The sequence below is a fragment of the Leucopleurus acutus genome, assembly GCF_964270905.1.
Source record: "Leucopleurus acutus genome assembly, chromosome: 7".
Classification (NCBI taxonomy): Eukaryota; Metazoa; Chordata; class Mammalia; order Artiodactyla; family Delphinidae; genus Leucopleurus; species Leucopleurus acutus.
Window position 1 is genome coordinate 107,041,553 of NC_139150.1, and position 27,346 is coordinate 107,068,898.

At 44.1% G+C, this 27,346-nt stretch overlaps 1 protein-coding gene across 1 annotated transcript in view; it reads left to right on the plus strand.

The window, feature by feature from the left end:
• MSRA (methionine sulfoxide reductase A) overlaps window positions 1-27,346 on the plus strand; it is a 371,460-nt gene that overhangs the window by 273,836 nt on the left and 70,278 nt on the right. The window contains exon 5 of the mRNA XM_082843176.1: window positions 260-366. Coding sequence (XP_082699302.1) covers window positions 260-366 — 107 coding nt within the window. The remainder of the gene's footprint in view (window positions 1-259; window positions 367-27,346) is intronic.

The window sequence follows — 27,346 nt, forward strand, 5'->3', positions numbered from 1 at the left end:
ATATCTGCATAGAAAAATGCATATTTGCAGAGCATCTGCTGCGATGCAAGGCCTGTGATAAATTTACCTTAAGTTCAAAGATATTTGTTACAATTAAAATAGGCAAAGCAAAACAGATCCGTTGCATGCTTGTTTAAGGAGAGTGGTGTCAGGATGCAGTTAAAACAAGCACTTAGCAGGACACGAGTCATGGAGAATGTGTGGCACTGGCCTCGTTGCCCAGGCCACCCCAGTAATCCTCTGCTTTCTGCTTTCCCAGGCTTGCGCCAAGGCAACGACCACGGCTCTCAGTACCGCTCTGCCATCTACCCGACCTCTGCTGAGCACATGGAGGCATCCCTGAGGTCCAAAGAGGACTACCAGAAGGTAGGGTCCCCTCTCCCTCCCGGACCCACCTGTGGAGGGAGAGTCTGGTTCTTGGCACTTGGCACTGTGTTCTGTTTTCACATGTTTTGGACATTTCTGTCAGCCTGTTGGAATTGAGCCTTTCTGCTCCATAGAAGAATAGGCCCTTATGCCATTTCTCTTTAAAGTCAAGTCCTCCAGATGAATATACAGCTTAACATATAATCTCTCTCTCTCTCTCTGAGTCTCTCTTTTTTTTTCTCTGCCTGTCTTAATCTACTCGGGCTGCCATAACAAAGTACTACAGACCGGGGCGGCGGGTCGTGGAGGCTTAAACAACAGAAATCTATTGTCTCACAGTTCAGGAGGCTGGGAGTTTAAAATCACGGTGTTGGCAGGGCTGGATCCTTTGGAGGCTGTGTGGGCAGGATCTGCTCCAGGCCTCTCTCCTGGGCTTGTAGACGGCCGTCTTCTCCCTGTGTCTTCACATCATCTGCCCTCTATGTGTGCCTGTTTCTGTGTCCAAATGAACACCTTTATGACAACACCGGTCATATTAGATTAGGGCCTTACCTAATGCCCATGTTTAACTTGATTATCTCTGTTAAAGACCCTATCTCTGGGAGGGAGGGAGATGCAAGAGGGAGGAGATATGGGGATATATGTATATGTATAGCTGATTCACTTTGTTATACAGCAGAAACTAACACACCATTGTAGAGCAATTATACTCCAATAAAGATGTTAAAAAAAAGACCCTATCTCCAGATAAGTTCACATTCTGAGTTCCTGGTAGCTGGAATTCCAACATCTTCTTGGGGACACAGAATTCAACCCATAGTGCTCTCTCTCTCTTGCTTGTAACAGTAGATTGAATTATAATAAAAATACTTCTCAGAAATATAGATGTTACATCATGAAATAATTATTTTTCACCATTAACTTGTATTATATTTTTAAAATCTCCTCTCATAGAGATTTAGTTCTTTTCAAAATAACTTGAGTTGCTTTAAATTTTAGAACTTTGTGATAGTGTTTAAATTTTAATTATCTTTATATTTTCTCGAGAGTTGGATCCACATTTAAGAGTAGAGCCAGGAGCTACAGTAATGCTGATCTATTTTAGAATTATGTAAAAAGTCTGCTACGCAGCCATTCTCAGGAATGTGTGGGTTCTCCACCTATCCCTGTGGTGGCAGAGGTGGCAGTGAGGAGGGGGCAGGGGCAAGAGTACACCTATTGAGAAAAAGGAGCAGGACATGCCACTCACAGTCAGTTCAACTCCAAAGAGCAGACAGGGCTAACGGAGATGCTGATAGGTCCCCATTTATTCCTTAGCACGTCCCCTCCCTCCCTCCAAGGCTGTGAAGTCTGCTTGGATGATAATAGTAGGCAGCCTCGAGGATGGCCCTCAGTGGTTGCTGCCCACGTGGAATCTCCTATCCCTGAGCGTGGGCTGGATTTAATGACTCCCTCCGAATGAATGACAGAAGCAATGGGATGTTACCTTTGAGATGAGTTCATTACAAGGTTGTGGCTTCCATCCTGGGGGCCCTTTCTGTCTCACTACCTCTTGGATCACTTGCCCTGGGGGAAGCCAGCTGCCATGTTGTGGGGCCCTGTATAAAGGCACACATGGCAAAGGCACCAAGGCCTCCAAGAGCCACATGCATGAGCTTGGAAGCCCCTCAACCCCAGTCAAGCCTTCAGTTGAGACTGCAGCCCCAGTTTGATAATTTGTCTGCAGCCTCACATTGGACCTCAAGCCAGAGGCACCCAGCTGCACTGTGCTGCAGAAGCTACAAGAAAATAAACGTTTTGAACTCATTTGAGCCTGTTTATATTTCCATTCTAAAAAGCTTTTAAGTATAAATTATCCTTTCTCAGATCTCTTTTTATAATGACTTTTCTTATTTTAAGTTTTTTTAATTAAAAAAAGGTTTCCATTATAGTTTATCACAGGATATTGAATATAGTTCCCTGTGCTGTGTAATAGGACCTTGTTGTTTATCCAGTCTATATATAATAGTTTGCCTCTGCTAGTCCCAAACTCCCAATCCATCCTTCCCCCACCCCCCATCTCCCTTGGCAACCACAAGCCTGTTCTCTATGTCTGTGAGTCTGTATCTATTTTATAGATAAATTCATTTGTGTTATACTTGAGATTCCACATATAACTGATATCATATGGTATTTGTCTTTCTCTTTCTGACTTACTTTGCTTAGTATGGTAATCTCTAGGTCCATCCATGCAGCTGCAAATGGCATTATTTCGTTCTTTTTTTATGGCTGAGGAGTATTCCACTGTATATATGCACCACATCTTCTTTATCCATTCCTCTGTCAATGGACATTTAGGTTGTTTCCAGGTCTTGGCTATTGTAGATAGTGCTGCTGTGAACATGGGGGTGCATGCATGTGATGACTTTTCTTTCTCTTTTTTTTTGAATTTTATTTATTTACTTTCTGTGCAGCAGGTCCTTATTAGTTATCACTTTTATACATACTAGTGTATATATGTCAATCCCCATCTCCCAATTCATCCCACCACCACCCCTCCCCCATGATGACTTTTCTGATAATGGTAGGCTTACCTGGGCACGTGTGCTTCACTTCAGCTTGTGACCTCCAGCCTTGAATTGCCTCAACTGGTATGTCAGCTGCATAAGTTTTTATCAGATGCCTGACACTCAGAAAGCCATGTATCATATTTACCTCAGGCAGACACATAAGGATGAGAGACCTCTGTCACAGGACTGTAGGCCAGAAGTGATGGGAGCTTCGTCTAGGATGGTGAAGGTATGAATGGAATGAAGGGATATTTAGGAAGGAGAACTAATAGAACCTGGGCCTGGATTGGAAGTGGAGACTAGATGAGGGGGAGGAATCCAGGGTGACTTAGGTTTCTGGCTAGTGATGTTTTGTGTGAAGGTATGGAGGAGCAGAGGCAGATTTGTGGGGAGGGTGAGTTAAGTTTGGAAGGGTGGTGTTTAAGGTACCCCTGATGCGTGCATCCACGTGGCTATTAGGAGGAGACATGGGCTGTTCCCACCTTGCAGGGAGGGTTATTGTGACTATCAACTGGGTTAATGCTTGTAAAGCACAGGGCGTAGCACATAGTAAGTGCTCAACAAATGGTAGCCCTTATTACTGTTGGGATCATCAATTTATATTTGGTAAATGAAGCCTTAGTTGCTGATACGATCGCTTAGAAAAGTGAAAAGTGATGAGAAGAGGAGGCTTAGGACCTGAGGAACACCAGCATTGGAGAGATGGGTAGGGAGGTGCCTACACCAGACAAGGTGCTGTGGCTCCACTGAGAACTGGCCCCATGCAAACCCTGAAAAGTTAGTTCTATTTTATTTAATCTCTTTATATTTAATTATAAAGGCTGTGTTAGTAAGTAATACTAAAAGTTACATATGATTAATGCTATATATTGATTTCCTAATATAATGATTTACAATCTCTTAAGGTAGAAACAGTAATACTTAGAGACTCTGGAAGGATATTAATCTCCCTGCAGAATATCTCAAAATGAGTTGATATTCTGGTGTTCACAATGAAAATTTTAAGTTCACAAGGTCAGTGCCTTCCACGTGATGTTGAAGAGGCTAACTGACACCTAATTTTCTGGTTTCTACCCCAATATAGTTTCTTATCCTCAGCTTTGAGAGGAACCCACATTGGTCTTAGATAACAGATACACATATGAAGTAAAATTTAGTTATTAAATATTATTTGTTTTAATAATTTCTCCATTATTTTTGTAGATTTGGGGAATGTTAATCTTATATTCTAGACAGTTGTTCTAACCTAGTGCTTTTTGGGTGTTCTGTACTTAAGCATATGGGAATTAAATACATTCCTACATATACATATTTTTTGCTTGACTTTTAAAAGTAGGGTCTATTTTTAAAATAAAGATTGGGGCCTTCTTGTGCCCCCAGCATCCAGATATCCATTGCTGTTAACATAATCACATAGAACTGCTTTATCACCAACTCAGAGAACAAATACTGTCACGACTCTTTTATACATAAATAAAAACTGGCCCTGGATTCCACTGATAGATGAGTAGGAGGTCCAGTATTTCCCTCCTAGCAAACTGACTAAAACCCATAGAGTCTTGACTCTAGACCAGAGCCTCCGTACAGCTCTCCACCCAATGGTGGTGGTCTCTCCTGCAGCGTCCGGCAGGAGCCACTAGCCACATAGAGGTGTTGAGCACTTGAAATGTGGCTCATGCAACTGAAGAACCGAACGTTTTATTTTCTTTTAACTAATTTAATTGTGTATTTACATAGCCACATGAGGCCAGCGGCAGCCTGATTCGACAGCACAGCAGTATAAGGGGTGGGGCGGTGTGTGTGTTGCAGGGGGTGGGGCGTCAGTCTGGCTCCCGGGCTGGCAGACCCAGGGTTACAAGCCCTCTGCTCCCGGGCTGGTGCATTGTGAGAGCTCAGGAACTGCTCTCTCCTCTCCTCTCTGGAGAGGCACAGCATGAGGGTCAAGTGCTCTTCCTCCAGCCACCGCTGGACAGAGCTGAGGACTGAGAGCCATGGCCCTGGGGACCCGTGGCTGAGCTCTGTCAAGTGCAGAGATCTCTTCCTTTCCTGACACAGCCAGTGCCCAAGGGTCCCCACCCGGAAGCTCCGGGTCAGGATTTATCCTTCTGTCCCACCTTGAGCAGTGAGAACTACTGTCCTTTTCCCTCTTTTCCTATCTATGCCATGAGGGGTCAAGCCATTTTCCTTTTCAGGAACCAAAGAACAAGGTGTCTCACGGTGTCACCTACCTTGTTGAGCACTGGCACACAGGTGACCACTGTGATTTTTGTCTTAGTCTGGGTCCTGTAGAAAGGAGAGCCCGTGAAAAAGGCTTATATGTGAGGACTTTACTGGGTGCTACAGAGCAGGAGTGAGGGGCAGGGGAGTGGAAGAGAAGAGGAAGGAGAACCAATGTAAGTTGGCCCCTGCTCTCGGTGAAGGGGTGTCTGGTCCTTATGAAATGACGGGTCCTTCCGGGGGAAGAAGGGAAGCATCTGTCCGTTGGATGCCACCCCCCATGGGTTCACTCCGCACTTCTGGACTGCACACCTGTGGGCTCAGGATACTGTGTCCCCAGGGCAGGAAGCAAGAGGCACATGGCATGGGTGTGAGATGAGACACTGCATGAGGCTACGCAGAGTCCATGCAGAGCTGGCCACTGCAGCAGGGACTGCAGGAGAGAAAGGTGAGGCCGAGGGGATCTGAGCTGATGCACGAGAGGTGCAACAATGTTCAAAGGGTCCTTCACCCACCCCTGCCCGGTCCACGCCAGCCAAGTGACTACAGTGTCTCCAGGATAATTTACTATGATTTAGTGACTTTCTGGCTCCTCTGTTAGAGCAGAGAATGAAAAACACGAGTCTAATTTTAGCAGGCATCCTGCTACAATCGTAGAATTACATAATATACAGTTATGTATGTATATAGTTGATATATCTATATGTACATATAATGACATTGATGTTAATAGAACAGCAACAGTACCCAGTACTTACTACATGCTAATTACTGTTTTAAGTACTTTATACAAATGGAGCCATTTCTATATCTCTGACTATATGTATCAGTATACATACATAGATATAATGGATATGTTTAGATATAGGTATGAATATGTCTCTCTGTATCTTTATGTAAAATTGTATGCATTCATGTATTTCTTGTTTCTAGTTTTGAAGCTTGTATCAATTTTTAACTGTCCATGCAATTGGTATAATTGATAAATACACACCAAAAGAAGAAAAAGAAATCAGCACTTCTCAGTGCTGGTGAGAGGCAGTGTGATTAGCTTTTACACCATAAAGAAGTTGATCTGTGTTTTTACATTTACCTTAAAGAGTAACATGGTTTTTACTAGGTCACTCACGAAGCAGGGAAAGAGTCTCAGATATCACAAGTTGCCTTCACAGGTGAGTGAAGGAGAGGAAGTTGGGAGGTGACACCTGGAATTGGCTTCCTGGGTTTTCTTTCCAGCATAACCTTGAACACATTCCTGAAGCAACAGGGGTCTTTAATCTGGGAGAGTCATTCTTAACAGTACTGGATGAGGGCCTAGGACTCCGTAATCTACCTCATTACAAACATTCGGGTTAAACCTCGGGGAGGTTCTGCAGATGGCTTTCCATCATTTTATATGTATTGTTTTCTCTGGTAAGAGTTGGCACTTCTGGCCCTGTCACCACATCCGGGGAATTCATCTTATTTGAGCCCTGGCGGGACCCCTCTGTACTAACTATAACATTGACTGAAGTTACTAATTTAATAGTCTTCACTGGTTTGCCCCCAGTGACCCCCTAGTAAGCAGCTTCTTCAGCAACTTCTTTATGCCACGTGAAGTTGAGAGTGACAGTATTACTTACCACGGAACAGCCATTTGAACATAAAATTAGCTGATTTTATCACAGGGACCAATTGTTGAGCTAATTAGATGTGCAGTACTGCTGATGAGCCAGAAACCCAAAGTGATTTTCCATCTAAACTGTGGTTTTCTGCAGAGTTGGCTGGGTTGTAGATACCAGGCTCACCAACAACCCTAGGAAAGGAAGAAAGGCTGAAGAAGTTTGCTAATTTCCATTCAGATTAGAGGAGGCTGGAGAATCTTACAGAGGAGGATCAGAGTGACACTTCAGCTTCACGCTGGGTTCCTTGACCTTGAAAGGGTGGGATTCTGTTCACAGAATCTGACAGCTGCTTCACATCTTTGGTGAGCTGCAGCCTTTGCACAAAATGTGGGGTCTTCTTGCCTTTGGCCAAAGACTTCGTAATCTTTTGTTAACAGCATTTTCATATTTTTTCCTCAGAGATTCACAGTGGAATTCTTTGCTTATGGTATTAATTGGAGGAGACAATTGGATGTATTATTAATTGTTTTTGGATCATGAGATGTAGACGGTTTACCTCTCAAGTGAACCTATGATGACATTTTCTAATACTCTAAGTTGAATAGTGACCTGTGGCAGGGAGGGGGGTTGTTCACTTGTGATTTTTATGCCCTGAAAATTTGACTCTTCCTCATTTAGGAATTAAATCTTTTGATCACCAATAGATTATGTTACCTGAAATTTGACAGAGAATTAATAAATCTAAAGGTTGTTCTGGCCACACGGCCCACTTCCTTCCCAACTCCTCAAAGCTTCGTGAACAGTAAGCACAAGCTTTCCTCTGGATAACCTCTTTGGGTGAATGTTCAGTTACCCACCACGTGTCAAATATAAAACAGTGCCCTAACATCTGGCTCTGTCTCTCAGCATCCCACCTATCCATCCATCCATCCATCCATCCAATCTTCAGCATAGCTATAGTCTCTATTTGCCATATTTTATCTTAAATTTCAGTTATCTAGCAATCTGTCACTGTGCTCTATACAGTGTCATTTTTTTTAAAAAAGTACCCAAGTGAAAGATAAAAAAATATATGCAATGATTGGATTACAACAAGTATTTTTTAGAATTGCTTCAGCTTTGAGTATTTACTTTGATTAGTGGCTGCCTACATTCCATGGCATTCGCCACATCCTTTCAGTTTCTGTCTAGGTGGCCACGTTGCCTCCTTCCCTTCTATGTGTCTAATCTCCCTCTGCCTCTCTCTTACAAGGACCCATGTGATTACATTTCGGGCCCGCTGGATAATCCAAGATAATCTCCCCATCTCAAGACCCTTAATTTAATCACAGCCATATAAAGTAACGTTCACATGTTCCGGGGATTAGGGCACCAGGGGGCACCATTATTCAGCCTACTACAGTCTGCGGATCTGCTTTCCATCCTACCACTGTCACATGTCCAGCCTCAAATGGGGGCTGAAACTGGGAGCTCTTCTTTCCTGGGCTGCTCACCCAGTGGGTGCCCATCTGGCTTCTTCTGGACTCCAGGGCCATCCACAGAACACGCTCAGTATCCCAGAGAGGACAGGGCTTGCTCTCCTCTCTCTTGGGGTCTGTATCTAGTTTTGAAGGGAGGTACAAATTTTCATAAGCTTATCCCCCTTTCAAACATCTCTACCTTCAAAAAAGATCCACCTTCACCCCCATTCTGCTTACCAAAACAAAGTAGCATACTAAAAATAACAACAGGAAAAAAATCCCAAGAGCTAGATTTGGGGGAGAAAATTATGCGTGTGAGTGAGTAATCAAAATAATGTTGGAATGGCTGGGGAGGGTGTTCTGGTACTCTCCTAGTGACTTACTACCCGTGGATCCCTGAATTTAAAAATGAAGATCCAGTCTTCATTTTTAAATTACCTGAGTGTGGATAGCAAAATTTCCTCATAGGCTTGTTATAAGAATTAAATAATATTTTCTATATATGTAAAATACCTCTTGTTATGGACTGAAAAAAAATATATATATACCTATTATAGCTAGCCTGTAGTAGCCACCCAATATGCATTAATCAAAGCTGAGCCCCTTCAGTCTTCCAGTCAAGAAGGTAGTTCTAATTATGCCAACTCAATTGAGAGAAATTAAATATAATTAATAAATATCCAGTTATGCTATAATCATCATAATATAACTGGACCTGATAATTCCCTACCAGGAGGTACAGATCATTTGTGTTTCCTTGTAAGCATCTGTAGGCTGAAAATTCGAAAATTTGTCCTTCCTTCCTTACCTTCCCCCCATCTTCCTCAGTAAATTAATACATTAATTACCTTATCAAATATTAATTGTGTACTGATTAGTTGCCAGACTCTCATTATAGTTGTTTCAAACACAGCTATCTGAAGAAGGATCTCATGAAGTTTCTTGTAATAAACTGTGCTTGCTACACATGGTCACAAAAGCCCATGGGTCACAAATGCTCTTTCCTGTAGACCATTTTCTGGGAACTATCCTGACATTAAGTGGGCTGTTTGGGGGCTCCTGGTCATCCTTGTTTCCCCCAAGACCTGGTTCTGTGCTTGGCACCTAGCGGATTGTCAGCAAATATTTGTTGACCCGAACGAAAAAGATGTAGCAGAATAAAGAAACCCACTGTTACCCCTTGTTACAGACTGAATATTTGTGTCCTCCCAAAATTCATATGTTGAAGCCCTAACTCTCAGTGTGATGGCATTAGGAGCGGGGGCCTTTGGGAGGTGTTTAGGGTTAGATGAGGTTATGAGGGTGGAGCTCCCGTGGTGGGATTAGTGTCCTTGTAAGAAGAGACACCAGAACCCACTCCCTCCCTCTCTCTCTCTCTCCCTCTCTCCCTCTCTCCCTCTCTCCCTCTCTCCCTCTCTCCCTCTCTCCCTCTCTCCCTCTCTCCCCCCACGAGCACACAGAGAAGAGATCACGTGAACACACAGTGAGATGGTGGCCGCCTTTAAGTCATGAAAAGAGTCCTCACAATGAAACCTACCCTGCTGGCAACTCCCTGCCTCCAGAACTGTGAGAAAGAATTGTCTTTTGTTTAAAGCAACCCAATCTGTGGTACTTTGTTATGGCAGCCCGGGCTGACTAAGATACCAGGGAGGGGTGGGGAGAACCATAGCCGTGGTTGAGAGTAGCTGGGGCCCTGCTCTGCCCTTACTGACCCTGACCTTGCACAAGTCTTTACAGCTCTACTTCCCTGTGTATAAAGTGGGGAACATAAGAACAACAAAAATTTTTATAAATGTTAACAGTTTCCAGTGCTTTGTCCCATATCATATGAGTGGTAAGCCTCACCCCACACAGGGAAGTAGTTCAGGGTCTGTCCTCCTACCTGCCTTAGGAAGAAACCGAAGCTCAGATGGACTTCATTCATGTTTCCAAGATGACCCAGGTAATACATTTAGACAGAGTCATCTGACTGAATTCCATATGCTTTCCTCACACACTGTCCTCGGTAATCTGTCAAGCATTTTATGAATATCACGGTTTAATGGGGTGACTCCAGAGACGAGGCTGTCGGCAATGACTTCATCCTGCTTTTCCAGGGGCCCTCAAATCTCAAACCATTGTGGAAATATAGGATCTGAGAACCTTCCTTTCGGTCATGAATAGAGAAAATGGCAGGATTATTCCTGTTTCTTTGTTTACAGGGAAATGGGTAGGTTGCATTCTAGAAATATCCCTTCTCAATCTATTGTGTTCTCTGTGCTCCGATGTGAAAACCAACGACAGCACTAAAAGACTCTTTTACCAACACCAAAAATCATTTATTTGCATCAAAGCACCCTGAGTAGACGTGGCTAAATGTCAGTTGATATTTGATGGTTTGGGAATTAACCAGCTCTTCTTCCTCTTCTTCTTCTTTTTTTAAAAATCTGTGCTATAGTTTAAAGCATGGAATTATGATTTTTAAATGTCCGTGGAAAAGTCCTGAATAATTCATTCACCTACTTTAGTCAAAGAGAAAAATCCCCCTTTGTGTGCCCAGCAGTAAGGATGAAATTCCTCTTACACCCCTCTTGTAGCTTTGTGGTTGTCATTACAGGTATTATTATGAACTCTAAATAAGAACTTATGAAATAAAGGTTTTTATAATGCCCCTTTCTGGGAGGCAGGCATCTATATTTCTATGTATGCAGCCATACAGACAGATAGATCTTTTAGTTGCATCTGGGTGATTATTTTCATTTCCACTTACTACTGTGTGCTAGACTCCCCTTGTATGAGTACAGATTGCCCTTTCTTGCACTGTATTTAGAAATATCTGCATTACCCCTGGGCATTTGTTCATTAATAGGGGGTGGGGAGAGAAAAAGCTTGTAATAATGGGCTTCACATATTATTAAACTGTGTGCATTAACATTTGGGTCCGAATGAAAAATCTGGTTTGTGTTACTGCCCTCTGGTGGTTGTAGTCTGTTGCTGCAGTGGCAGGGAAGTGCGTCCCTGGGGTGGAGTTCTGCCTTTGGTGGCAGCGTCCAGGAGCGATGCAGACTAGGGCATTGCTGAGCCATCAGTCTTTGATTCACAGTCACTGCTTTTCATCCAAGTGCACTGCAAGCACCCTAGGATTCCACTTACTGGCCAGAATAATGATACAAGAAGGCATTCTTGTGAGGGCCAAGGAGACATTTTCATTTTAGGGGAGGTATACACACAAAATAACCCTGACCCACGTAGGGTGACATTTGAGTGAGTTCAAATTCTCCATGGGCCGCACTCCTCCTCATCTTGCAAGGCCAGCGTGGGAAAATGCAGTGGCTCCCTATGTGTGACATATGTACCACTTGTGGTACCTGAGGTGACTTCCGGATGTATCCAAATGAGCATTTTCAATGTTAATAGTTATGTGTGAATACCTTAATATGTTTTAGAAACAATGCAGTGAGTGTTTGAAGCCCACGATTTCCTGGGCGTTACTGCTTAGGTGATACCCAGGAGATGGGGCCCACACACAGCTGCTTTCTTTGCAGTGATAACGGCACTGGGTTGATGAGCCATTGGCTGGTGGGACAGAACCCCCGTGGAGGTGGGGGGATGAGTGGGGGCAGCAGCAGCTCAGCCGCCTCTCTAAGCCTGGGGTTCCTGATTTGTTAAATAGGATTGTAATGGCTCCTTAGGGTGCTATAGCATTATAAGGTATGGTGTACATGTCAGGCATCTGTCACAGAGTAGGCGCCCTCATCTCCTCACACTAGGGACACTTCTTTGAGCCTTCCTCCGTGCTCGCATCCTGCTTTGCTTGCCACACCCATTCCACCCTTCATCGGCCCCTTGTAAGAGTTTCCGTGTTCTTCTCCCTCTAGATTGTAGGTGGGGCCTGCCCTGTGGAGTGAGCCCATGTGGCTCTGTGCACAAAGCAGGCTCTCTCCACGTGCTTGTGGCAGGAATTAAGTGCAAAATCATTCTAAGTGACGTTTCCCGTCCTCTGACACATTCGGTACATTTCATCTATCGGATGACGACAGGGCCTATACGTGGTCCCTCCTGTCTCCCTGATTCATGTGGTCTGATAACCGGGACCAGATTAGGTCCCTGCCCATTGGCTGCAAACGGGGAGAAAAGGTCTGCAGTGTCTAGTGCCTGCCAGCGCCAGTATCGCTCTTATCTTACAAACTGATATATATAGGTTTATGGTCTGCGCCTGCGTGCACATGCTCTACTTGTTAATTTCAGAGGCAGGTAGACGGAAGGCAGTGGAAACATTTTAAATACAGTATTTCAGCTAGGGTAGGATCTATCCTGGAGACAACACAAGAGCCTTTGTTGCTCAAGCAGGTAGATTTATAAGGCTTGCCCTGGTTTAGTCTATATAAAATGGCCTTAGGAGTGGTCCAATCAGAGAAATAACCAGGGCGGGGTGGGGGGGAGGGGAGTAGGAGCCCTTACAGTTCAGGGGCAACCGGAGTGAAACAGGGTTTGTTGTCTTCCTGTGAAATTCCCGTGGATTTTGTCTCAGCTCCATGTGGTTCTAAGTTTCTCCGATTGCCCTCCACAGAGCTTCCCAGCCTGTTCCTAAATGACTGCAGAACGCCCGCTTGCATGTCTGCAGTGGAGGCGATGTTCATTTAAGGCTTCGAGAAATCAGAGCTTTCACGATTGCCGTGAAAGCCAGAGAGCCGCAAGCACCTCAGTAGCGGAGATGAAAGGACATGTGTGTGCATGTGTGTTTGGAACTTAAAGGACAGGGAGAAAAAGAAAAGAGATGTTACCGCTTTGCACTTCCTTCAAAATATGCCTGACTCCCTCTGGTGGGACCATTTAACTCCAAATGCGTCCCCCCCCCATCCCCCTCGGCCCCTGCCACACGCTCCCCGCTCCCACGACATTCATCTTGGCTTCTGTGACATCTGTTCTGGGCACTGCGGAGCCGTCTTCTCGTTGCCATGGCAGCCGGTGGAGAGAGCCCGCCCATTGGCTGCTAGCGGAGAGGAGAAAAAAGGCCCGCAGTGTCAGGGGTCGTGTGCCTAGTGCCAGACTGCCACTGTTTTCAGTCAGCTGCTGGCTTGGCCACATTAACAGAGCACGGGGCGGCGGGCAGAGGCCCGCAGGGACCGCCCACCACAGCTGTGGACATTGCCGGGGGAATGGGGGGCCCCCCGAGGTCAATGTCATTAGTTTCTCCCTCAAGTGTGAAGTGTGTGAAGGACAAAAGCAGCGCCCGTCAAGACGAGTGGGCTGCCTTTTCCTTCACCTTGAACTGCTCTGAGCTCTCTTTTCTTTTGTAGTGTTTGGATTGAAATTCGTAGGATGACCCTTTCTACTCCCAGCCATCCCCATAGTGAGAGGGCCTGGGCCCAAGTTAAGCTGTCAAAATAAAAGCCTCTATCAGATTCCATTTACCTTGACCATTACCCTGTCACTCTAAACCGAGAAGAGGACAGCATTCCATTTCAAAATCGGCACCCGAACCTGATTGTTTTAAAAATCATTTTCCTCTTGGAGCCATCTCTGAATTTCACGATGTGATTGGAATCATAGCTACGGGTTATGGTTCTGGCCTCAGAGCTGTAGGTCACTCGCATCCTTACCTCATGGCCGAGTGAATCTATGCCTCCAGTGCCTGACCGCCCACCTGGAAAATCGGACAGGTAGAGAGAGGTACAGCCATGAGAGCCTCGCTGGCAGAACCCCAGCTGCCTATCTTGGGCTCCCTCCTCGGGTGGGTTTTAGGTCCCCACCGACTAGTGATGGGGTGTCCTGTACATCAGCTACACCCGGGGCCTTCAGTCTCCAGGGTCCAGTACCAGTTGGGATTTGGCTGTGGATGGTGACCTTGCCCCCTGGGCCAACACTGACAGCTCCAGTCAGCATAGTTGAGGCTGGAGAAGGAACTTTCACGAATATGCTCTCATCTGCTCCGCCCATGTGTGGTCCCTGCTTTACAGGAGACTGGAGCTGGTGGTTTCCAAGGTCACACCACTTGTGAATGGGTGAGCCCAGAATGCATACTTCAGTTCTTTGCTTCCAAGCTCTGTGCTTGCTTTCTCCATCTGTCACACGGCCACAGTGGGTCCCTGGATGTTTAATGCCCCTACAGATTTGTATATGGGGAAGGTAGCCTATGATGAAGGCCATTCCTCCCATCTCTACTCATGCTTTGTCATGCCTGTTTTACACTTGATAAGAATGTGTCATCGGTGTTTAATTTGTCGAGATCAGGGGCTAATGGCTTGAGGAATTTTTTTTGTTCCTTGTGGCGGCTGCTTGTGGTTATAATCTGACTGAAAGCACTGTATACGTGTACTTTAACTGAGCAAACTGCTCCCGGCTGATGACAAGGAGAGGATTCGTGCCAGAACCAGTGGGACAAAGTTAAAAATTATTGTCCCCTCTGCTTCCCTCTCTCAGACTTATTTTGGTCCCTTATGTATTTTGGGGTGGTTTGGGCTTTATCAGGATAGAAATTGTAGGGGAATTCCCTGGCAGTCCAGTGGTTAGGACTCCATGCTTCCACTGCAGGGGGCATGGGTTCAATCCCTGATCCCGCAAGCTGTGCAGCACGGCCAAACAACAAAAAATAGAAATGTACCACAAAATCATGATGGAGAAGGTCTGTGTTATTAACGTCTGCCTCTCTGCCATCTTTGCTCATCCCTTTTGTCCTGAATCTAGAAGTTTGAGGATTTACTCATAAATCTTTGAAAGAACTATGGAACAGAAAAAAAAAAAAGGTATGTCACTTCCCTGTCTTTTCATATGATTATAAGAGAGCTATTGCTTCTGCAACTTGGTGTAACCAGGACTGACACAGTTGCCAGTGGTTCACGTACTAGTCTTTCTATCCATGTGCTGATCAGAGCCAGGAAAGTGAGCAAACACTGGATCAGGCTGGAAACAAGGCTGAGAGTCCCCCCGAGCTTACAATCAAATCCAATGTCCTAAGTCACCTAGAGGCTATTAAACCTACCAGCAAACTGAGTTCTTTCCTTTCCTCTCTCTTAGACTGGGTACAGCACCCACTTAGGGAAAATTAAGCAAAATTGAGAGCCTTTGCATTTCTAGAAATAGGACCTTAACAAGCATTCAAAAGAATGTGCTTTAGTGGCAAGAATGCTAGACTATTTCACATTGCAACTCAAATGATGCTTTTAGCAAAACTTGAGTGAAGTTACTTTGAGTAATATTTTGCCCCAAAAGATAGGATCAAGTGTATGGAGTAAAAATAGAAGGGGGTAGATTTTGACTTACAAAACCTACAAGCAACTGTTCTTCCAATTGCACTTTCCACTTACCCCCAGGTTTCACTGCTAATTCTCCAATTACCATCCTTTTTTTTTTTTTTTTTTTTTTTTTTTTTTTTGCGGTACGTGGGCCTCTTACTGTTGTGGCCTCTCCCGTTGTGGAGCACAGGCTCTGGACGCGCAGGCTCAGCGGCCATGGCCCACGGGCCCAGCCACTCGGCAGCACGTGGGATCTTCCCGGACCGGGGAACGAACCCGCGTCCCCTGCATCGGCAGGCAGACTCCCAACCACTGCGCCACCAGGGAAGCCCCAGTTACCATCCTTGATCAGTATTTTTGAGGCCATAAGAAAAAATGTAGTGAGAAACAGGTTTAACAGTGAGTTTTCCAGAGAGAAAGTTAAGTAAAAGCCAGAGAGGTTCCTGGTGTCCCATTTAAATACCTGGAAAAGAAATCAGTCTAAACTCCCTGAATTGGTAAGAAATCTCCATAGCCTGTGATCACAATTTACTAGAGACACACAGGAATAAGACCACTAGACATCAGTACTCCTGCTGCCCACGCTACATGAGAAAAATGGCCAGGCTTCCTTTTTCTCCCATTTTCTTATCTGTAATTTTAGACTCATCTATCTGGAGAAATTTCTCTAAGATATTTAGTTCAACATTATTTAGCCACAGGATGTGGATTAATGGTTGTATAAAATGACCCTTAATTTCCTCACTGATTCTCAGAATGTATAACATAATGATGGTGAGAAACTATAGACAAGGGTTAGAGCTTGATGTTTTCTCAATAGAGATATATCGGGCACCCACTGTATACCAGGAGACTAAAATGACAGCATTTGTTTTTAATCTAAACACTAAACTCTTGACACCTTATGTTCTTTGCATGTTGTATAGAACATCAGTTTCTTACTGGGCAATAAACTCCATGTACAGAATCCTCCAAATGTAGATCTAATGTTTGTTTTATTTAGGCATTCTCATTTCCTTAAGGAAAGCACCAGACCCCTTGTGCCACAAGCATTCATTAACAAGCTTAGAAACATTTACCAATACAAACACTTTATTACGAGTTAGCAAAGATTCAGTAGGAAAGAAAAATAATTGTGGGAGGAAAAAGAACCTGGTTTCAGGGATATCACTGTGCCAAAAACAGTTGAATGAAACTCTAATTTATTATTTTTGTACATATTCGCCCAAAGGGTGTTGTTTGGTGTCAAGAATCCACAAAGATTAACACTCAAGCACTTGTGATAGGAAAATGGTATTCAGCAAAGTGCCCTTCTTTCTGCTAAATCAGTTTTTAAAGTGGTCCTAAAAAATGCACACATTCTTTGTTATGACAGCATGGCTTTGTGTTTCTTTTGGGTTTTTTTTTTTTTTTCATTTTGGGGGCACTCTTTATATTAACCCATTTATTTAATCTTCTTCATAATTCTATAAGGAGAGTACTATTATTATCTCCATTTTGAAGATATGGAAAATGAGGCACAGAGAGGTTAAGCAACCTTCCCAAGGTCAGACAACTAACAGGTAGCAGTGCCACCCAACCTGGCTTAAAAGTCTATATGGCTTTGTGTTTCTGATGCAAGACTAATAGGACGTAAAAGTAGAGGTAAATTAGGAGCCTAGGAAATCAGGGGTTGGGCGCTGATAAAAGGTAAATGAACAGTAGGGATATTCAAAGAGCAGCGGAAGAAAAAGTATCCTTAGGTAGGAGGTAAAGGCAAATAGGATGTGTTGAGGGATCAGGTGGGACTAAGAAAGAAAATCCAGGCCATTATGTGTACACTGTGTGAAAAAGGAACCTAGGAACATAGACCTGGAGAGAGAAATAGAGGAGAAAGTGAAAGGTGGGCCAGAATCAGTGTTTTCCAGTAGAGAGGAAAACGACATATTTTAGGATTGAGAGGACACTGGAAAGATCACGCAGACCAAAAAATGTCTATCTGAGCAGACTCCTCAGTGCCCAGCCCTGTCCATGTCAATGCCACGAGGCTGTTGAACTAGATTTGGGTGATTGAAAAGAATTTGTGTCCCAATCCTATATACTGTGGAAAAACTGTGAGCCATCACATTGCGAATTATTAAACCTACTTTACAGAGTTGTGAGGATTATATACGATCACATTTCAATTCAATTCCCAAGTATTTACCAAGTACCTGCGTGTTGCAGGGGAAGGACGTGATAGAAATCCATATAAATCAAACTCTAAAAGCATGTATGTAAGAATACATGTGTACGTATAACTGAATCACTTTGCTGTACAGCTGAAACACTGTGAATCAACTATCCTTCAATTAAGAAATAAATAAATAAAATCTAAAAGCACATCTGCCTGACAGCTCAGAGCTTGGAAGAGCATTCTGCATCAGCTTGGCTGCATTTATTGGGTGAGTCTCCAGTTAGCTTCAGGTAGAGAGCGAGGCTCATGTTGTAATAAAACGACTATTTTTTCCAGGAAAAAAAAAAGGCAGAGAAGAAAGCCAGCTAGTAGTGCTGCTGTGGAAAAGGCTTTCAAATGTGAAATTACTTATCCAACTAATGATACAGCCGTTTAAAAGCCAAACTAGTAGTTGACTGTGTAGGGCTCTGTGAATTCCGGAGTCCCACCCAGACCTACTGAATTAGAATCTTCAGGGGTGGGGCCAAGATCTGTGAAGTTTTAAAAAAACCCCAAGTGATCTTGATGCGCAGCTAGGTTTGGGAAGCTCAGTGTAGTGGATGAGTCCTTAGTCTTGGGCATCCTTAGTCCTTAGTTCTCTGACTTAGGACTTAGTCTTGGGTGTTTGAGCCTGGATGACTCACTGAACCAGTCAGCTTCAATTTCCTAACCTACAAAATGGATCTAATCATGTGTACCTGGGAAGTTTTATCGTGTAGAATAAATGAGCCGGCATGTACCAAGCCCCTGGTTTGCAGGAGGGCTTGATCAGTTGTAATCGTCTTCTCTCCTCTGGGGCATCCCGGCACCTTGTCCTCAGTCTATACTGAAATCTTGAGTTACGTCAGCAATTGGCATTAGAGGCAAATGACACGCTCAAGAGATTCGACCCTGAACGCTCACGTGTTGATGAGGAAGGGCTGGGCCAAGACAGTCGCTGGCTGGGGTGTGTTGATAACTCATTTTCCACCATTGCATTTCCCCCCTCTGATGTAAGCTACTCGCTCCCCCCGCCCCGGGTGCCCTCTGTCCCACGAGGTGCCCCTCACACAGCTTTCTGTCCCACTCTCCTCCTGTGCCGTGTGAGCTGGCTGGATCTGCTCAGCTCGAGGAATTAAAAATGGCTTGTTAGTAACGAGCTGCACCAAAGCAAACAGCTCTTTTTGTTCTTGAGTTCTGTTCTCTAGTGTTTGAGATTTTAGGCGATTTCATTTCCATTTTACAGGCATGACCTTGAGCAGCGATTCTCAGACTTTTTGGCCTCAGGACCTCTTTAAACTCGTAAAAATTATTGAAGGCCCCCACGAACTTCTGTTTTTGAGGGTTGTGTCTATTGATATCTACCATATGAGAAATTAACACTGAGGTTTTGAAAACACAAGCACACATTCCATCAGCCACCAGAGTGATGATGTCATCACACTTCATGTAACTTCTGGAAAATTCCACCTCCACTTGTGAGAGAATGGGAGTGAAAGAAGGAAATATATCTTAGTGTTATCATGAAATAGTATTTGGCCTTGTGGACCCTGGAAAAAATCTTGGGGTTGGGGGGATGCTCAGGGGTCCCTTGGCCACCCTGAACTGTTGATGGTGAGTACTCAGGGTATGTCGTGTATCAGAGAAGCACAGAAATGAAAGCAGAGGACACTGAACCACTCACCGATACAGCTGGGAAGGTGGCTTCAGGAAGGCCTCAGAGCCCAGTTGCCAAACTGAGCTTATGACGTAGAGCTTCAACCATTGGGCTTGCCCTGTGTCTCAGGTTAGTGGCTTAGGGCACAGGCTCAAGTGAAAGATGGCTGGGTTCCAGTCACAGCTGTGCTCCTTGTGACCTTGGGCAAATTTCTTAGCTTCTGTGGCCTCAACGTCCTCACGTGTAAAATGTGGATCATAAAAGTACTTACCTCATAGGCTTGCTGGGAAAATTAAACAAGATAATGTATGGAAAGGGACAGGCATCTTGTACAAGCATCCAGTGAATATTAGCCGTAACTGCACTCCCATAGAACCCCCAACTTGTTATACTGCTCTTTATTTTTTTTCTTTTTTGTGGTACGCGGGCCTCTCACTGTTGTGGCATCTCCCGTTGCGGAGCACAGGCTCCGGACGTGCAGGCTCAGCGGCCATGGCTCACGGGCCCAGCCGCTCCGCGGCATGTGGGATCTTCCCGGACCGGGGCACGAACCCGCGTCCCCTGCATCGGCAGGCGGACTCTCGACCACTGCGCCACCAGGGAAGCCCTATATTGCTCTTTTAGCTTCAAAACAATGACTTCTTGGAGGTGTACGTTTGCAATAGGTAGCGGCCACCACTCCTAGGAATTACTGCAGCTTTTCCCCATCTCTTGTCTCAGCTGCTCTTCTTTCTGACAACACCCAGGCTGGCTCAGCAACTGAGCAATGCAAGGGGATTCCAGGCTGCACGGTGAATGCCGTCTCTCTCTGCCTTCCCATCAGGCTGAAGGCAGAGCTAAAATCGGTTATGATGAGTTTACAAGTCAGACCTAACAATGCATGCTGTACATCATGCTGGCGTGATCAGTGTTTTCAAGGTGGTATGAAACTCGTAATAAGCCAACAGATAGTATTATTACAGCTGAATAAACTGAAGCATGATTTATGATGATTAAAATTTGTTTGTAGCATATGTTTGTCTTTTCTTTTTTACCCCTAAGTGGAATGTGTGTTTCTGTAGCACCATCCATGTTGCCAATTGCATTCCCAAACCACTTTTTAATTGTCTACTAATCAGTTCATGGGAAAGCTCAGCGATGGTAGGTGACCCAGTTTTCCTTATTTGACAAATGTAAATGTAACGCTTCGTTCCTTGTGGGGGGAGGTCCCTGGTGGCCCTCACATACAAGTCAACAGATTTCTGCTACAAAAAATGTTAATATTGTTTTTAAACACTATAGGTGAATTTGAAGACTTTACTGAAAAACAAAAGATTTTAAAGTGATATCCTATAAATAACTAGCGTGATGTATCCAACCAAATGAGATAATCTCCAAGCCAGCTCAGACCCTGTTCAGCACATATGTGGGTATCAATAATGAATCAAGAAATGAATTCATCCTCAGTCTTTCTGAGTGTCTCTCTGGGAGACACCTCTTGTGGCTCTGTTGGTCGGACCCAAAGGTCTTTGAAGATAGAACACTCTGTAGTCCCAAATGGCAGCAGCATGCCTAGAACTGACATGTGATCGTTATCTCTAAGCTGTGAGATTGGAGCTTCTTCTTGCTCTTGCTAGGGAGGTAGCATGTATCACCTAAAATGCATTGGCTTCGGGTGGGAAGACCTGGATTCTCATCCTGTCCCTTGTACCTACAGTGTGATTGAGGCCAGTGCCTTTGTCTCTCTGGTCGTCCTTCTTCCCATGTGTGCAGAGATGTTTGAACGGCCGTCCCCTGTAATGCTGGTCTAGAGAGTGGTGGCTGGTTCCCTCCACCCTCAGGCATGCGAAGCCAGCCACGTCCAATGGGCTTGAGGGGAGGAGAAAGTTGCAAAGAGTGAGAATCAAAAATCGTTAAGCAGCTAGACGGGCTGACCACAGTGATTTTGAGTGAATCTGGAACTTGGAATCTCAGGTTTCCCAGACAGGGAAGCTCAGTTCAGCAACATATTCTCCATTCCTGTGTGAAGTGGTGTACTTCAAAGACCTCAGGTCCACTCTTGGGCCTGTGAATGACTGGCGTGGACAGACTTCTCTTTCCTTAGCATATCAGTTATCTATCACGGCATGACAAACCACCCCAAAACTTGGTAGTTTAAAGCAAAAAATGATTTTCTATTTCTCATGACTCTGTGGTTTGGCTTTTGTTGATATTTTGCCTGGGCTCCTTCATGGGCCTATGTTTAGTTGGCGGCTGGGCTCAGCTGGGGCAACTGGGATGTCTGGACCTCTTTATACTTACAGGGACTTTCCTTCTCCAGGACGTTAGCCCAGGTTGGGCTGCCTCACAGGGTGATGGCAGCACGCTAAGCCCTGGTGTGCAGGTACTAACCAAGCCTCTGCTGACTTTGCTGATGTTCCATTGACTAAAGCACATCACATGCTCAAGCCCAAAGTTGGGGGGGGGGGTGCTGCCCAAGAGTGTGGGTATCAGTAGGTGTGAGTCGTTGAGGCTATTAGTGTACATTCTACCCCTCCCCCTTAACCTCAGTCTTTTGATCAGTAGGATGGGAATGGGTTGTATAGAGGGCCGGCCTGGGAGTCAAGAGATGTGTTTTTTTATGTCCAGTCTATTTCTAAGTATGTGTGTGGTCATAGGCTCCATTTTCCTCAGGAGTAAAGAGAAAGTCTTGGACCAAGTGAGCCAAGGGCCTACCTCTTAAAACACACACACACACACACACACACACACACACACACACTCTCTCTCTCTCTCTCTCTCTCTCTCTCTCTCTCTCTCTCTCTCCCTCTCTCTCCGTTTTCCATCTCCCATGCAATGTGGAAATCAAATGTTCTTGGAAGTATCTTGAAAGTGGTACAGAGCTATACAAATGTAATTTATTTTTACAGATAATATTTATGGAGAATTCTGGTAAACGTATTTTCAAAAAACTTGTGATGACATTGTAAGCCTATCTATGAAAATATAGCAGAATTAAAAGAAGCACCTTGTTCAGAGTCCCATTTCTCTTCTGGTGTTTTAAGTTCACTCTATAGAAGTTTGGCAAGTCAAGGTGTGTTTGTATAAAGTTAAACAGAATAGAAGGGGACTAAAAGGTCAAATCCACCATTGTGTTGGAGCCTTTGTTCAGAACGGAGGTGTTTAGCTAATTCAGGTTTTCCTTTGCTCTAACCATTTGCCAGCCTACTCTGACACAGGGTCATAATTCAGCCCTTCTCTCCTGTCTTCCTCGAGTTTTGTTTATTTGCTTGGTTCGTTGTGTTGTGTTTGGTTCTACGTGTGTGTGCATTAGGGCAGCTCCAGCATCACCTCTTACTCAGTGTTCCAAGTTTGCAGAGCCCCCTAAGGGGACCAGGGCATCCGTGGACCCTTTACTTCTCATATGGCGGGCAAAGACTGAGTGACTCAGTAAATGTAGTCTCTTCCCCACCCATCGCTTTGTTCGTTCTCTGAAGACTCGTCCTGATAAGATGGGACTAAAGATTCAGAATCAGTTCTCACCTCTGCACGGATGACTTTACACTCAGCATAAACTTTATCTTCCTTCTTGTGGCTTTAAGGGTCTTTCCTCTTATGGCTGCTGATTCCCCACTTTCCTTAGCCCAAACTCCCTTCCCAATTCCACTGACCCTCCACCCCAGCAGGCGTCCACTGCATTCCAGCCCTATGCAGTCATGCACTGTTGTGAAAATAAAGGAACACCATCAACTTTGTGAACGAGCAATGGATATTCCTTCTGAATTTACTGTAGCGATGGAGGGGGTCGGCCACCATCATTTGTGTTTGGCAGAGACTCCAAGGCAAGCAGGAGCGGGAAGGCTTTAGGTGGAAAAAAGGGAAGGCTTCAGATGTGCCCTGCTTGGAGGCTGTGGGCATGGGGACGCTGCTGGTGGGCTAACTAGTAGTGGGATATCCTACGAGGTTACTTAGGGGGACGTATTTAGCTTTCTCTGGTTAGTCCTAAGTTGGAAGTGGAGGCAAAAATTCATGAAGCTATCAGTTATTAACCAAGCCCTGGCTCTTTGGGCCCAATAAACAGGGGTTATTGTTTGGCTGCCTGGGCTGGTTGCAGCAGGTTGTGGACCAGAGTTCTCTTTTTATAGATGGTCTGGACACTGTCCAGCTGTATGTTCTGTCTCTCGGCATTCCCCCAACTGAAGGTGCTGGGCTGCTGTTCCTTGTTGTCTTTCCTCACAACCTCTTTCCTGACTCTGTAACTCTGGCTTAAGTCCCCCTCCTGTGTGTTTTCATAGTACTGCATTTTCATCATAACACGCATTCCCTTTTATTATGATCATTACTGGTTTGTTTCCTCTTCCAGTCCAAAAACTCCTTTAGGGCAGGGATTCTGTCTCGTCCACCTTTGTATCTCCAGTCCCTAGCACAGTCAGCTTATAGTAAATATAAATGTTAATTAAACAAATGATCAACAAATATTGAACACAGCCCAATTTATCTCCCACTTTCCAATTTCTGGTCCACTTTTCCCACTGTTTCATGGACATTTGCAACTGGATACCCCACTCGCATTTCAAAATTAACATGTTTACAACCAAACTTTTGATCTTTCTCCCAAGCCAATTCCTCCTCAGGATACCCCCATTCATTAATTCCTACCATTCTCCTAAACACTCTCCCTTGTCCCTTACAGCTGTCAGTCACCAGTGGGTCTCCTTCCTCTTTATCTTTCCATTTCTGTCCATTCCTTTTCATTCCCATCTCAACCCTGGTTCTGGCTTGGACTGTTACCTCAGCCTCCTACTGGTCCCTGGGTTCCAGTCTCTGTATTGTTCCAAAGTCCCACTTTGGTTATGCTTCTCTCTTGTGGAAAACCCTTCTGCTGCCTCATACTTCAGAGCCTGGCATTCAGAGCTCTGTACAGTATGATCTTAAATGATTCCGTGCACCATAGCGCTCACTACTCCTCAACGCATACCTGACTTTCTGATTAGCTTGTCCTAATTATCATTTCTAGGACCTCCCTTCCCTTCCCTCCTCTATGCTACCTTTACCATCACAGCCTAAATGAATGACTAAACATTCCCTGCATCTTTCTGATGGCAGTTCTATATCCTGCCCTATATTGCAGTTGTCAAAGCAGATGTTTTCTCTCTTACTGGGCTAAGCTCATTGAAACACCCACCCTGACTAGTCTTTGCCTTGTATACAGAGTAAGCACAGAATAAATAGTTGTTGAATGAATGAGTGATGCAGCTGGTCTGTGCATCTAGAAAAGCCCTCACATAAAATTAGTTCATCCATAGATTGATTTGGGATTGATTAATTTAAACCTACAGTTGAGAGTTCCTTGTAAATCATGGGATCGTATAGACAGTATAAGAGTAACTGCGTGCCTGAACTATCAGCATTTACTCAGTCCTTCCTTTCATAGTGCTTGTAAGTTGCTTTGTATCTGTGTAAGTGCTATGGCCCTCTCCCTAGGAGATTTCTCTTTTCGAGGTCTATACCAGCACCATAACCAAATGTCTATCTTCCCAAGTTGTATCCAGAGATAATTGGTTTCTCTTTAGTAGAAATTCAGTTCATACCACCAAGGCATGTAAAATACTGATTTCCTTACTCATTAGCACTTTGCAGTTATATGCTGTCCTGGAAAGAGGGATTGGTTGGCAGAATTTGGGACCAACAGGTAGCTGGGATCTGAGAGATAGTAGGGGAGAGGAGGCCTCCTGAAGCAGAGGCATGCATAACTAGAGGGCAGCATAGTGGAAAAGAAGGAGATGGCTGCACTGTGGCTTGCACTATCTGAACAAACCACGTAGAATGCCAGCCTAAGAAAGTGGAATGAAAAGGATGCCTACAAGGCATAGAGGGAACTATCCTCAACATAATAAAGGCCATATATGACAAACCCACAGCCAGCATCATCCTCAGTGGTGAAAAACTGAAACCATTTCCACTAAGATCAGGAACAAGACAAAGTTGCCCACTCTCACCACTATTATTCAACATAGTTTTGGAAGTTTTAGCCACAGCAATTAGAGAAGAAAAGGAAATAAAAGGAATCCAAATCAGAAAGGAAGAAGTAAAGCTGTCACTGTTTGCAGATGACATGATACTATACATAGAGACTCCTAAAGATGCTACCAGAAAACTGCTAGAGCTAATCAATGAATTTGGTAAAGTAGCAGGATACGAAATTAATGCACAGAAATCTCTTGCATTCCTATACACTGCTGATGAAAAATCTGAAAGTGAAATTAAGAAAACACTCCCATTTACCATTGCAACAAAAAGAATAAAATATCTAGGAATAAACCTACCTAAGGAGAAAAAAAAACCTGTATGCAGAAAATTATAAGACACTGATGAAAGAAATTAAAGATGATACAAATAGATGGAGAGATATACCATGTTCCTGGATTGGAAGAATCAACATTGTGAAAATGGCTCTACTACCCAAAGCAATCTACAGATTCAATGCAATCCCTATCAAACTACCACTGGCATTTTTCACAGAACTAGAACAAAAAATTTCACAATTTGTATGGAAATACAAAAGACCCCGAATAGCCAAAGCAATCTTGAGAAAGAAAAACGGAGCAGGAGGAATCAGGCTCCCTGACTTCAGACTATACTACAAAGCTACAGTAATCAAGACAGTATGGTACTGGCACAAAAACAGAAATACAGATCAATGGAACAGGATAGAAAGCCCAGAGATAAACCCATGCACATATGGTCACCTTATCTTTGATAAAGGAGGCAAGAGTATACAATGGAGGAAAGACAGCCTCTTCAATAAGTGGTGCTGGGAAAACTGGACAGCTACATGTAAAAGAATGAAATTAGAACACTCCCTAACACCATACACAAAAATAAACTCAAAATGGATTAAAACCTAAATGTAAGGCCAGACACTATAAAACTCTTAGAGGAACACATAGGCAGAACATGCTATGACATAAATCACAGCAAGATCCTTTTTGACCCACCTTCTAGAGAAATGGAAATAAAAACAAAGACAAACAAATGGGACCTAATGAAACTTAAAAGCTTTTACACAGCAAAGGAAACCATAAACAAGAAGAAAAGACAACCCTCAGAATGGGAGAAAATATTTGCAAATGAAGCGACTGACAAAGGATTAATCTCCAAAATTTACAAGCAGCTCATGTAGCTCAACATCAAAAAAACAAACAACCCAATCCCAAAATGGGCAGAAGACCTAAATAGACATTTCGCCAAAGAAGATATACAGAGTGCCAACAAACACATGAAAGAATGCTCAACATCATTAATCATTAGAGAAATGCAGATCAAAACTACAATGAGGTATCACCTCACACTGGTCAGAATGGCCATCATCAAAAAAGTCTACAAACAATAAATGCTGGAGAAGGTGTGGAGAAAAGGGAACCCTCTTGCACTGTTGGTGGGAATGTAAATTGATGCAGCCACTATGGAGAACAGTATGGAGGTTCCTTAAAAAACTAAAAATAGAACTACCATATGACCCAGCAATCCCACTGCTGGGCATATACCCTGAGAAAACCATAATTCAAAGAGACATGTACCACAATGTGCATTGCAGCACTATTTACAATAGCCAGGACATGGAAGCAACCTAAGTATCCATTGACAGATGAATGGATAAAGAAGATGTGGCACATATATACAATGGAATATTACTCAGCCATAAAAAGAAACGAAGTTGAGTTATTTGTAGTGAGGTGGATGGACCTAGAGTCTGTCATACAGAGTGAAGTAAGTCAGAAAGAGAAAAACAAATACCGTATGCTAACACATATATATGGAATATATATAAAAGAAAAAGTTCTGAAGAACCTAGGGGCAAGACGGGAATAAAGACACAGACCTACTAGAGAATGGACTTGAGGATATGGGGAGGGGGAAGGGTAAGCTGGGACAAAGTGAGAGAGTGGCATGGGCATATATATACACTACCAAATGTAAAATAGATAGCTAGTGGGAAGCAGCTGCATAGCAAAGGGAGATCAGCTAGGTGGTTTGTGACCACCTAGAGGGGTGGGATAGGGAAGGTGGGAGGGAGGGAGACGCAAGAAAGAAGAGATATGGGGATATATGTATATGTATAACTGATTCACTTTGTTATAAAGCAGA